Raw genomic sequence first — 14,338 nt, 5'->3', positions numbered from 1 at the left:
GAGACTGTTGAGACTTCCCAACACAATAATCTCCCGGCATTAGGGCTTGGGCTGCGAGTGATGTGGGTTCCTAAAAACCCTGATCTTCTCCCTCTGAAACGTGTTGCTTTTCTCTTTGGTGATGATGACTGACTTGGCTTGTTACATGCTTGAACTGTTGTGTGAGCATAGCTTTTTTCTTTTTCTTTAAGAGAGAATTTGGCAAAAAATGTTCATTCTAAACGATGGAAACTCCCTTTTTCCCATTTATCTTCAAATTAAAAAAAAAAAACCTTTTCATTATGGATAATTTTAAACAGATATAAAAGGGAAGGATATAGTATAAGGAACTCTCAAGTTGCCACCGCCAAGCTTTAACAACAATCAGCTCACAGCCAATCTTTTCTCATCTATATCTCTGCACACTCCCTCCACCCAGAAACCAAATAGGATATCATATATCTGAGATATGATCTACAAATATTTAAGCATACATCTGAAAGTTTTTTGTTTTGTTTTGTTTTTTGAATTTAGAAAAATGACTTTGGCTTCCCATGCTAACCTCTGGTTTTTTGGTGAGATCGGAATTGCAAATCAGATCTCTAGGCTCAACGTTATGGTACATTCTTAGGTATTTAAGCGGCTGGCGAGTTAATGACATGAGCAACCAGAGTTGCTATTAGCTCTTGATTTATGAAGCCACATGTTCGGCTTGTATGACGGATGTCATTAACATCGGGCGTGGCAGGCTCATTCATCTGTCTCTGCCCAGCCCTCTTCAGTCACGAACGCGCTCAACAGATGGGGAATTTCATGGCCACAAATGGAATTGTTTATCTTCTCATTGTTCCCGTGTCAGCAATCAAACTAAATCCATTACCCACCAATAAAAAGATCAGCCTGCTGCCAATTCAGCCGTGGAAGGAACCGAAGCTATGTTGAAGGGATTTAGAGTTTTAGAGGGGATAAAAAAGTAATAAGCCACATAAAAGTTAAGACCCAAGAGAAGAGTTTGAGTCTCTCATTCTAAAGCTGAAGGTTTTAAGGGATTTAAAAGGGAAGGCCTAGAAATTCAATCTTTTCTGTAACATAAAATACACTCTAGAGACCTCTAATTATAAATATTGCATAGCTTTTATTGTGTGTTGATGGCTTTATTTCACTAAAAAAAATCAAAAGCACTCAAGTTGGGCTTTGAAGAAAAAGGAAATGTCAGATTCATAATGGAAAAGCTGCTAAGATGTTAATGGTGTTACTAATGGTAGGAAGATTTTCTTTTGTGTAAATAAATAGTTGTCTATTCTTTACAAAGTTGTCCCTCATTGGCACAGCTAGGGGGTTCTCTGTGCAATGATCTGTAAGAGGGGGCTCCTGAATTCTGTGGACCCCCCAGGCTGCCCTCCCAACATTCTCAGTGGACTAGGACTTTAAAAGGCATATCCTAGAACACTTTTTACCAGGTTGTTTTGTTTTTATTTTATTTTATTTTATTTTATTTTATTTTATTTTATTTTATTTTATTGTATGTATGTATGTATTTATATTTATTTTACCAGATTGTTTTTATATCAGGATATAATGGGGGATCCCTGGGTGGCGCAGCGGTTTGGCGCCTGCCTTTGGCCCAGGGCGCGATCCTGGAGACCCGGGATCGAATCCCACGTCGGGCTTCCGGTGCATGGAGCCTGCTTCTCCCTCTGCCTATGTCTCTGCCTCTCTCTCTCTCTCACTGTGTGCCTATCATAAATAAATAAAAAATTAAAAAAAAAAAGGATATAATGGGCAAGAGATGTTTGTTCTACTGTTCATTAGTTGTAGATGAGGATCTGGGGCATGCAGACTTTGCACTTATTTAGTTGAAAAGTTTGAGACTTTGGCCAATGAAAAATCAGACCGTCTGACTAGGAAAAAATCAGACCACTTGTTTCATTCTCTCCTTCCCATTCTTTTCTGCCAAGTTATTGATAACTTACTGCTGTATATTGCCAACTGTCATGCTAGGTGATAGGGATCTAGAGATGATTAAGACAAAGTCTTTAACCCTCTGTTAACAGATTAGAGGGGGAGCTAGACAAGGCAATAAATGACTGCACAAAGAATAAGACGTATTTACACTACAGAGTGATAAGCAGAAGCACGCAGAGGGTGTCATGGGCAGAGGAGACTGCACCCAAGGTTCCTTGATGCCCCTAGGAAGGAGGGTGAGCTGCAGTGAAGGGTCTATATGGGGACAGGAGGCTAGGCAGGGAGGTTGGAGCTATGAAAAGCCACTGAAGGATTTTAATTACAGGAAAGACATGGTCAGACAATTTGGGTTTTATAAAAACCATCCTGGTGCCAGTGTGGAAAATGGATTGCCGAGGGTTAAGAAATGGAGGCAGGGAAGCTATTAAGGAGGTGACTGCAGTGACCAGGTAGGGGGAGGTGGGCCTGAACCAAGGGGGCTGTGTATGTGTTTGGGGTGAAGATGTTGGGGTATAACATTGTTGAAATGACAACTTTGGGAAATATGTAAAGTGCTTAGAATAGAACTTGTATAATCTATACTCAGTTAATGTTAACTCATATTTCTTTTTCCTCTTTGGGAATGAGTACTTCCCAGTGGTCATAACATAGTAAAGGGGAAGAACAGGGAGAGGGGTAGGAGAAGAAGGGAGAATTAGGGAATGGGAAGGGTGAAAGGATACTGTAGCGAGAAGAAAGCATTTTCCCCAGTGTCTCCTGGAGACTCTGCCCTGGAGGAAGCCTTACCTGTAGATGAGACTCTGAAGAAGGAGAGGTGAGTTTGGTGTTGGAGGTGATAGAGGTCTTGTGACATGGTGGGAGCTTGGGGAGCCCTGAGGTCAAAGTTACTTGGACAGGAAAGCCTATCCTCTGTGAGCAGCCGCTGTGGCTGAGCCTGTCTATTCCATAAAGCTATATGTGGAGAATTTGCTCTTTTTTTTTTTTTTTTCTGGATGACCACCTCCTGCCATTTTTTTTTCTGTTCTGATATTCCATGATATTGCTTTCCCTTTCTTTATATTTGATAGTTTTTAGTCATTTACCAGCACAATTGTGCAAAGACCACACTGGCTGAGGCAGGTCGATGATTTGGTTTAAGGAACTCTTTTTACTTCTGGAAAGTAGAAGGTACTTTCTACTAGAAGTTTCTACATAAGATACAAACAATGTTAGATTTATCCAAGAAACCAGAATGATGACTACTTTCCTCCTTCCCTCCCTCCTTCCTTCCTTCTCTCTTTCCTTCCTTCTTTTTCCCTTCTTTCCTTCCATTTTAGCCATTCAATCAACAAATATTTTTTATTGAGCTGCTCTAACACTGATGAGATATTTTACCAACTGGTGCTTTGGCTTCTTCAGGAACCAACCTGCAAATTTGCTGATCTGTTTCCCTGCTGGATTATGAGCTCCTTTAGAGGCAGGGGACTCTCTTCTATCCATCTTTGTATCCCCAGAACCTGACACAGGATATCATAGTGAGTGGTTGTCAAGAGGAAGATTTGTGTCTAGGTTCAAATTACTTGCTAACACTTGCTAGCAGTGTGACCTTGGTCAATTATACAGCTCTCCGAGGCTAGATATTATCATCTGTAAAATGGGGATAATAGCAATAGCCACCTCATCAGGCTGTTTTGAGCAATTAAGTGACGTAACACACCTAAAGCACTTAGAGTGCCTGGCTCATAAGGGTTCAACCATGTTATCAGTATTAGATTTACACTAAATGTTTTTTTATTTTTTAAAGATTTATTATTATTTATTTGTTTGTTTGTTTATTTATTTATTTATGATAGACACAGAGAGAGAGAGAGAGGCAGAGACACAGAAGGAGGGAGAAGCAGGCTCCATGCCGGCAGCTCCACATGGGACTCGATCTCGGGACTCCAGGATCGCACCCTGGGCCAAACTCAGGCACCAAACCACTGAGCCACCCAGGGATCCCCTAAATGTTTTTTTTTTTTTTTTTAAAGATTTTTATTTATTTGATAGAGAGAAAGTGTGTGTGTACAAACAGGGGGAGCAGGAGAAGGAGAAGCAGGGGCTTGATCCCAGAACCCTGGGATCAGGACCTGAGCGGAAGGCAGATGCTTAACCAAATGAGCCACGCAGGCACCCCATGGTTTACAGTAAATGTTATTGAACTGATTCCCTGGGACTTAGTGTAAGTCTACTGATTTGCATGTAAGTTTAAGCAAGACAATTTACCTCTTAGAGTATTTTTAAAAGGTTTATCTGAAAACTGGAAATGATAATACCTGCACAGATACCTTAACAGGATTATAATGGAAATGGAAGAGATTGCTTTGTCTATTAATTATGAAAATAACTCCAGTAAATTATCTAAACATAAACATCAGAGAAAAATAAAATCTTCTCTGTTATTACATTATTTTTATTTTTTTATTTTTATTTATTTATTTTTTTTACATTATTTTTAAAAGGTGACATAGATTCTTTTAGTCCATAAAGAGCACCTAGAGAACTCTACAGCTAACCTTATAGTTATAGTCTGGATGCTTTTCTCCTAAGATCAGGAACAAGGCAAGGATATCTGCTCTTATTCAGCATTGTACTGGAAGTTCTAGACAGTGCAATAAAGCAAGAAAAACATATAAAAGGAATACATATTAGATATTAAGAAATCAAACCGTCCCTATTTGCAGATGATATAATTGCCTACGTAGAAAAATCTCAGGGAATTTTGCAATGTTGCAGGATGTAAGATATATGTGCAAAAATCAGTCACAATTCTGTATACTAACAATAAATATGTGGAAACAGAAATTTTTAAAAATACCATCTATGGTTGCTGTAATGAAAATTAAATACTTAGGTATAAAACTAACAAAACATGCTTATGAACTGTGCCCTAATAATTACAAATGCTGATAAAATGAAATGCTGATCTAAATGAGTGGAGGGGTACCTGGGTGGCTCAGTTTGTTGAGTGTCTGATTCTTGATTTTGGATGAGGTCATGATTTCAGGGTCAGGAGATCAATTGCATTAGGCTCTGTGTTGGGTGTGGAGCCTACCTAAAATTCTCTCTCCCTCTCCCTCTGCCTCCCAACCCCGCTCACACAATCTCTCTCTCTCTTAAAAAACAAACACAACAAAAAACACCTAAAAATGGATTATAGACTTAAATGTAAAACTTTTAGGAATCATAGAGTTCTATGGCTAATCAGAGTTCTTAGACTTGATGCCAAAAGCATGATGCATAAAAGGAAAATAAAATTATACATTGGACTTCAGCAAATTAAAACTTTTTGGTCTGTAAAAAAGCCTCCTGTAAGAAGATGAAAAGACAAGCAACAGACTGGGAGAAAGCATTTGCAAACCACATATTTGTCAAAGGACTTATATCTGGAAAATATAAAGAATTTTCAAAACTCAATAGTAAGAAAATAATCCAATTAGAAAATAGGCAAAAGACATGTACAGACATTTTAGCAAAGAGGATATACAGATGGCAAATCAGCACTTGAAAAGATGTTCAACATCATTAGCCATTAGAGAAATGCAAATGAAAACTGCAACGAGAGCTCACTACATGCCTACCAGAATGGCTAAAATCAAAAATAGTGATAACAGCGAATGCTGGTGGGATGTGGAGAAACTCACACGTTTCTGGTGGGAATGTAAAATGGTGCAGCCCCCTGAAACAGTTTGGCAGTTTCTTACATAACTAAACAAGTGCTTACCATATGGCATTCTTAGACATTTAACCCAGAGAAATGAAAACTTATGTTCATCCAGAAACCTGTACACAATTTTTTTTGTAGCAGCTTTATTTATAGTAGCCCCAAGCTAGAATCAGTCGAAATGTCCTTTAGCGGCTGAATGGTTAACAAACTGTGGCACATCCATACCATGGAATACAACTTAATTATAAAGAAGAAGGAACTGTTGGGACACACAAACTGGATGAATCTCCAGAGAATATGCTGAGTGGAAAAAAAAGGCCAATCTCAAAAAGTTTCATGCTTAAAATGTACAAAGTTATAGAATTGGGAAATAGATTAGTAGTTGCCAGGGGTTGTGGAGGGAGAGAAGTGGCTATGGCTCTAAAAGGGTAGCACAGGGCCTCCTTGTGATGGAGCCGTTCTGTATTTGGACTGCAGTGGTGGTCACCTGAATAAGGTGGAAGGAGTGTATCAATGTCAATTTTCTGGTGATATTATACTACAGTTGTGCAAGGTGTTACCATTGGGGAAACTAGGTGAAGATATATGGGATCTCTCTGAGTTATTTCTTTCAAATGCATTTGAATCTGCAATTATTTCCAAATAAAAATGAAAAAAATTACAGAGAATGATGAAAGAAATATTAACCTATTTATACATTTTTTGTTATTCTATAATTGTTATCAGTAACTACTTAATCTAACTTCTTCCCCAAGTAACTGATCTATAATACAGATCCATCTCTGGCACCCCAGCCCATCCCTGTGGTTTCTACCACCTTTCTGGATACATTCCAAGTTCCATCAAGGCACTAGGCTTGGGGCATATCTACATCTCCAGCCTCAATTTACCACCTCTTGACTTGCATGTGACACCCCAGCAACACTGAACTGTTGAAAACTCTCTGCTCACTCCATGTTTACTCCAGGTTATTCTTCCTGCTATTCATTCTACTTGGAATGTCCTAACTTCTATCTAATTCTGACTTTCCTTCATGGTTCAATACAGGAGTCACCTCCTTCATAAAGCCTTCCTGACTTTTTTTTTAAATCACTGCACTTGCTATACTATTTTAAAATTATAATCTTAACTCCTCGTCACTTGAATCACTGTGGTTTGGTGTTGCATTTAGCAAAAGCATCACAATATAAGTCTGACCCGCAGAAATAACTTTAAAACAATCTATATCATTATTGCCATCTCCAAGAAACTCCAAAGGCGTTTCCATTTGTAACACAGAGCCAGACTTTAAGAACCAAACCAAACAACTCTATCTTCCAGTGCCCTGCTCATTGGCTGTTCCTAATCTCTCCCTCTTTGCTCACCTCCTCCAAGACTACTCTCTCTACACTTAGCTTGGTGGCTTAAGTCTTTTCTGCTCTTTCTTGCCTCTGGATTTACTACTTTCTCTTCTACCAGCGGCTTTCAGCTCTTTCTGATGTAAGTGCTTCAATACTGTCATTTGCCAGCAAATCCTAGGTTATGAGGGTTACCATAATAAAATCCACAGACCAGGCAGCTTAAACAATAGCATTTTACTTCCTTGTAGTTCTGGAGGCTTGGAGTCCAAGATCAGATATCAGCAGGTTTGGTGTCTCCAGAAACCTCTCTCCTTGGTCCATCTTATCTTCACATGGTTTTTCTTCTGTGTGCATGCATCTCTGTGTTCCTTTTTTTTTTATTCGTTTATTTGAGGTGAGGGGCTGGGAGGAGCAGAGGGAGAGGGAGAGAGAGAATCTCAAGCTGACTTGCTGAGCACAGAGCCTGATGCGGGACTAGATCTCATGACCCAGAGATCATGATTTGAGCTGAAGCCAAGAGTCAGACACTTAACCAACTGAGCCACCCAGGTGCCCCCTCTGTGGTTCTTTTGTGTATGAACTTCCTCTTATAAAGATACCATTCAGATTGTATTGAGGTCCACACATATGATCCCTTTTAACCTTATACCTTTTTACAGACCCTATCATCAAATACAATCACATGTGGAGGAAGTTAGGGCTTTAACATATGAATTTTGAGGAAACGATTCAGTCCATCATACTGGGTAACCCCAGTCCACCCAAGGAAGGTGGGAGGATCTAAGCTAACAAAGAGGATATTCCTCCTATTGGCTGGACTGGGGCATGCGTGGCAATTAATGAAAATTTGGGAACTGCTCCATCTCTCTCCCTCCACAAAGTTAGGGAATATCTTTTTCTACTCAGTTTTATTTTTATTTATTTATTTTTTAAAAAATATTTTATTTATTTATTTGAGAGAGAGAACATGAGAGAAAGTGAGAGAGCACAAGTTGGGGGGAAAGGCAGAGGAGAAGGAGAAGACTCCCTGAGGGGCAGGGAGCTTAATGTGGGCCTTGATCCCAGGACCCCAGGATCATGACCTGAGTGGAAGGCAGATACTTAACCAACTGAGCCACCCAGGCACCTCTCTACTCAATTTTAAGTCAAAATTTTTAAATCTATAGATTTTGGTGTTTCAGTAGCCTGACAAGGGAACAGCCTTCCTGGCCTGTGCTCATTTCTGGTGAGATCATCCAAAACCAGGATGTGAAAATTATCAAGGGTGTGAAAATTAATAAAAGGATATCTCATTTAGAATGGAGTTGGAGGCCAGCAGGGGGTGCTCTCCGGCCCTACCACTTGTCAATAGCAGACCCAATAAGAACAACCTGATCTTGCAGTGAGTACTTCACTATCCCCCTGGAGGAGAGAGGCTTTCCTCCTCCCTCAGCAACAGCCCAGCCAGTGAGAGACAGTCCTAACTCAGCCAGTGGAAAGCCACTATATTTTAAATTACCAGTTTACCTCAATGGGCTTTTTGTTTACAACAGCCCTTCCAGCTTCTTCCTTCCCTTTGTTCTGCAGGCTTGTCCTTGATAGCAATTCCCTGCCATTCCGAAATAAAACCACCTTTTGCTGGTAAAATAATTGGCAGTTTTATTTTTTAAAGGTAATAAGGGCATGTGGTAGGTAACTAATGCTGGATGTCAACAAGAAGAGCTGGAAGAGGGAGCCCTGTGGTGCCTCTGAGTGAGCAGCAGGACCTCTGGGTTGTCTTTTTCTAACTGGATGTAAGTGGCCATCCTTTCCTTGCCTTGGCACTTTTTTTTTTTTTTTAAGATTTTATTTATTTATTCATGAGAGACACACAGAGAAAGGCAGAGAGAGAGAGAGTGAGCGAGCCAGAGACATAGGCAGAGGAAGAAGCAGGCTACCTGTGGGGAGCCCGATGTGGGACTAGATCCCAGGACCCCAGGACCCAGAATCATGCCCGAAACCAAAGGCAGATGCTCAACCACTGAGCCACCCAGGCGTCCCCTCTTGGCACTTTTGCCGTTGAAGCACAGTTTGATTTGTATCCATAGAGCTACTTTACCAATAATTACACACACTGCTATATCTATGTATGTAGTCACTATACATCCCCTTTTCTGTTAAAATGGAAACTTTTCACAACAGAACTTTTAAAATAGGAATATAACACAGAGGGTTTTTATGTTTTTTTAAGTAGGCTCCCAATGTGGGGCTTGAACTCATGACCTGGATATCAAGACCTGACCTGAGATCAAGAGTTGGACACTTCACTAACTGAGTCATCCTGGCACCCCTGGTTTCTTTTTTAAACAGATTAGACAGGGCAGTTTTATAAGTCTGGTTACCTCATAGCTGGGAGTCTTATATTCTTTATACCAATTATACTGAAATGAAACTCAGCGTTCTGATACTTCATATACTTTTTAATGGTCTTGTCATGGTTGAAGCAAATACCACCAAGGCTAGAGTCATAAGCAAACATCCCCTTTCTGCTCAGCCTTTGATGGGTACATCCTGAAGGTCTCATCCTGAAGATACGGTGGAAGCGAGAGGCGGGAGCTACAGGGTGAGCCAGTCATGGTGGGGAAGAGGCAGGGCAGCACCCAGGGATGGATGCCCAGTCTGGTGGAGAAGTCCTAAGGTAAGTTTCAGGTGTTGTTCTGACCTTCCTCAGGGGGCTAATGGTCTTACCACACATGAGGGAGAGCTAATTCTAGCTGAAATCTGAGCCAGCTAAGTTTGATATGTGAGAAAATCACAATCCTTTCAAAGTGTGGTTCCTGGAGCAGCAGCACCTGGGAATGAATTACAGATGCACATTCTCACTCCCCACCTGGACCTTTTGAATCAGAAATGCTGCAGACCTGGCCCAGCAACCCTCCGGAAGCTTCTGATGCACACTGGAGGTTGAGACCACTGCTCTGTTTCTGTCACCACCTATGCAGAGAGGATGCCAAACAGGCCCAAGTACTATTTAACTTTCTTAAACCAAATTGATGCAATAGACCTCTGGTCTCCAAGCCTGTTTGACAGGATTTGAATTTCTCGGGGGTCAGAGGAAAGGACTGATCTATATTTTTAACATCTATATTTTAGCATCCCAGGTAATTCTTTTTCTGAGGGAGGTTTGGAAGCCCTTAGTATATAACTGACGTCACTGTACTAATCTGATAGTCAGCTGCTGGGATGAAAGGCTTCCTGCAAGCTTAGCATTCAGGAAAGGGAAGAGAACTAACATTTACCGAACAAGGACTGTGGGCCAGCCACTGTTCCAGACATTTAGCATACATTACTTCCTATTGATGTTTATAACAACCCTATGAGGTAAAGCTGTGCTTAGAATATCTGAGTGTTTACCCTATGTTACTCAGTAAGAAGCAGGGCTGGGTTTCAACCCCAAGGTGGCTCCATTACCTCTAACACCCTTCTGTGTGTCCACCAGCGTGGCCAGCTCCACTTCTCTCTGATATGTCAAAGGCTTGCAGGACCTTCTTTCTCTCTTCTTTTTTCCCTTTTAATGAAATAGAATCTTCTGTTCCACAAATAGTTATGGGGTCCCTACTGTGTTCAAGGTATTTTTGTTGTACACAAGCATATACAGTGTTTAAATGCAACTCAAGAAGCTCTCAGACAACAGAAGGTACTTGAAAGGCCGTAAACTTGGTAGCTGGGAATGTAGGGTCAGGGTGACCTCGGGATTGAGTGCTAGTCCCTACCCCTTAGTAGCTGTGTGAAGTTGGCAGTTGGGTGTTATTTTTTTAACTTGAGTCTTAGTTTCTTCATTTGTGCAAAAAGGCTATAGCAATGCTTCTCTCAGAGTGGGCAAACCCTTGATAAAGGGCTTGGCACAGGTTGAGGGCCCAGTAAATGACTCAATCTGTTATTATCTTTAGTTTATTATTGTTGCCAGCTGTAGTAGATGCCCCAGTAATTACTTGATGCCCTAGTAAACTGGCTGCCACACTTCATAGAGTGTATTGATATTTGTATTTATAAAGTGACAATAGTTTGGTTAAATACTGCTAAATGTCAAGTTCCTGTAATCGTTCCCTAGCCCCCCCCAAACACCCCTACCTGCAGAACCCCAATCCTCCTCTTCCCAAACCCTTACTCTCCTTCCTCTTTTGGGAAAATTTTTTTGCTAAGGTACTGAGTACATTAGAGGAGATGTGAAAAATGAAAGAAAATTAGCCTGTTCTTACTCATGTGACCACTCCAGCCTGGTGGTACTCTTTGGACAGCTTTCCATTTATATGTTGCCTTACAAACATCTTTTCTCATATGTAATGCTTGGTATATGGTTCACATTGGTCTCCATTTAGTAAAGGTTGCTAAAGCCCCAGGGGACCAATGTGCATAATTGCAAAGATTTGAATGGCTTTTGATTAGAGGGGCAACTTAGACCCTCAGGGAGGGATCTTGGTGGAGAAGGTTGTTGGTTACCTCTTCCCAGTGCAGCAATCCTTGCACTCACAGGCCTGGATAGTTCTAGAACAGCCTTATAGCAAAGGATAGTTATATGTTCCTGTGGGTCTTTTTTTTTGGCCAGGAAAACCAGGGACCATAAATATAATAATACAAGCCCATAGGTTTAGGGTCCCATGGAAGGTTTTAGAAGGAGAAAAAATGTAAGTGACAAAAGTAGACTTGGTCATCTATGGGTTCACTTAAGAAACAATAATGTAACACTAATGTACATTTCATAATTTTATATGAAAATTTTAAGCTGTATCTGTTCGTGTGAACTGTTAAGATAAACTGATATAATTAGAAAAAAAAAACACAGGTGACTCTTGCAGGTCTGCACAAATAGCCTAGCCTGGTCATCCATGTGAGCTCTGTTTCATTTCTTGCTGGCTTACACTACTATTTATTTCGAAGAGAAGATTGAAGGAGAAGGGACACAAAGTTAAGGCAGTAGTGGAGTATAAACAATTTGACAGTATTAATCAAAAGCCATAAAAATGTCCATACTCTACTATAAAATTTCAATTTGAGAGTTGACCTAAGAAGTTAATTTAGAATGTGGGAAAAAAAAGCCACATACACATATTTCATTGCTTTGTCATTGGTAGGGGTCAAAATTTGGAAGCAATCTTGATGCCCTGTAATAAGGATCAATGTTTAAATTTCTATTCAACAAAACATTGTGTACCTTTAAAAATAATGATTATGAAGATTATGTGGTAACATAGAAAATACTTAAAATGTCATGCCTTGAGGGAAATGAGCTGGAAATTGCACCACCCAAATGAAAAAGATGGAAAGGAAGCATATCAAATGATAGCAGCTGTGTTTGGGTAATGGCATGATGGTAGTTATTTTCTCTTTTTTGCTCATGATTATTTTTTTTTTTTTTTTTTTTTTTTTTTTTTAAATTTTTTTTTTTATTTAAATTTATTTATTCATGATAGTCACACGGGGAGAGAGAGAGAGAGAGAGACAGAGACACAGGCAGAGGGAGAAGCAGGCTCCAAGCACCGGGAGCCCGATGTGGGATTCGATCCCGAGTCTCCAGGATCACGCCCTGGGCCAAAGGCAGGCGCCAAACCGCTGCGCCACCCAGGGATCCCCTCATGATTATTTTAATCAGTTTCCAATTTTATAAATTGGAAAACCAATTAAAAATATCCAAATTAAAAAGCCAACATTTAAAGCCAGAAAGAATGAAGTAGGGGGACTTTAAAGTTGGCTGTTTTGCACAGAGCTTCATGAGGGATTTCACATGGGACAAAATGGCAAACAGTTATTGCAATTTGCAGGGGATATGCATTTATTCTGAGAGTTGTTGGGCTGGTTGGAAAGACAGTGTAATAATAGCAACAAAAACTAGACCCTCCCACCCCCAGCTGCCAGTAATTCAGGCTAGGGCTTCAAGAAGCAATTTCGGCCCATTCAAAGTGCAGCCCATCCCCGGAGACTACCTCCTGCAGACCATTGTGATGGTGATGGCGGGGATGTGGGCCGGCCTCCGCACCAGCTCCCAGAGGATCAGGCGTCTGATGGGAGGGCCTGGGCAGCTGTCTGGGCTTGGGGTTGCTGGTCATCAGAGGCAAGGCAGCATGTGCAATGTTGACCTGGAGGTGAAAAGTCCCCTTTCTCAGACCCACTCCCCAGAGGCAACAGTCCCTCATTAGGCTACAGTTTCTAATCCAAACAACCATTAATCTTTCCCAGGGTTAAAAGGCCAGGAAAGCAAGTTTTGCTATTTTGATACTGTACTTGTCTGTATTTTACAAGAGCAGACTTCCCTCACTGACCAGTGGAAAATACCCTACAGCTGTGTCCACAGCTATGCAAAAATGCCAAGCCCAACATAGCCCTCCTGGTGCACAGAGAAGTGACAGGAGCACAAAACAGGCTGTTTATTGTGGCACTTGACAAAAATCATAAATGTGATGTACTTTAAACAAATTAATATTCTGGATCATAAGTTAGGGATGCATATATATTTTAAGTGAAAAAAAATTCTACTAAATATGATAGTTTTGTGAAAATGCTGTTATACAAAGTTCTGAGTACTATTCTTTTGTTTTTTTTCTTGCCTTAGCAAGTAAATTAATCTGTATAAATGGAGCCATAACCCCTGAGAACTTTTTGGTCTTTTAAAGGTAATCAATAAAAAACAGAATTTGACTTAGAAAAATGCACTTAATTGTTATCTCAGAAACAGTGTTTACACTGTTGTTACAGAAATGGGCGGTATTTCTTATCTAACACTTTTAATAGCTGGTAAGAAACACATCTTTTCCATATTCTCAAGTTATAGGGACCAACATGATGGGTATTAAGATAAAAAACACGAAGCCTTCCTAAATCTGTTTCTTCATGCTTGACCTTTAAATCCTTCCTTTACAGAGTCATCATCAGTATGAATACCAAACACTCCTCCTGGTGAGTCACAGACATCTGCCTACTGGTAGTAAAGGCATCGAACATTTCAGAGAGATAGAGAATACATTTTTATGTCTCAAATTATTTTACATCGAATTTCCCAAACTCAAATCACACATTAAGGACTAAGTAATACATAAAATCGAGTCATAACATTATCAAAATGGAAGAGGCCTCAGTCAAATAGAGTAAAACTCAAGACTGACCAAGGGACTAGAGTGGAACCCATGGCCTTTGACCTCTAACGCTGTTCTAATGATGCTACATCACCTTGTTGAATATAAAACTTCTAGAACTTACCTGGGCTTTTTTGGGAAGGTGTGTTGATGGGGAGAACATATGTTTTTGCTGTGCCAAATGTATTTTAAGACATTAACAACTTTTACTAAAGTTTCCTGCAGGATCTCAGATTGGCAGAGAGTTAGCTGTACTCTGCCTCAATCCCACAGCTTCTGCTTTC

General features: G+C 40.3%; 1 protein-coding gene across 7 annotated transcripts in view; it reads right to left on the bottom strand.

The window, feature by feature from the left end:
* Positions 1-5,760: 5,760 nt before the first annotated feature.
* The window catches only part of ADHFE1 (alcohol dehydrogenase iron containing 1), a 43,142-nt gene continuing 34,564 nt past the window's right edge, over positions 5,761-14,338 (bottom strand). For 3 of the 7 annotated variants that reach the window (XM_025477875.3, XM_025477874.3, XM_025477870.3), the window contains one exon: positions 12,843-13,061. In XM_025477875.3, the coding sequence (XP_025333660.1) occupies positions 12,858-13,061 (204 nt within the window). In that variant the 3' untranslated portion in view covers positions 12,843-12,857. Of the gene's footprint in view, positions 7,372-12,842; positions 13,062-14,338 lie in introns of those variants that run through there. The other 4 variants (XR_007407027.1, XR_003147658.3, XM_035708467.2 and 1 more) reach the window with 3 other exon arrangements.

The sequence above is a fragment of the Canis lupus genome, chromosome 29 (genome assembly GCF_003254725.2).
Source record: "Canis lupus dingo isolate Sandy chromosome 29, ASM325472v2, whole genome shotgun sequence".
Classification (NCBI taxonomy): domain Eukaryota; kingdom Metazoa; phylum Chordata; class Mammalia; order Carnivora; family Canidae; genus Canis; species Canis lupus.
Note: the sequence above shows the minus strand (reverse complement) of the source record. Positions and strands in the feature narration are given on the sequence as shown.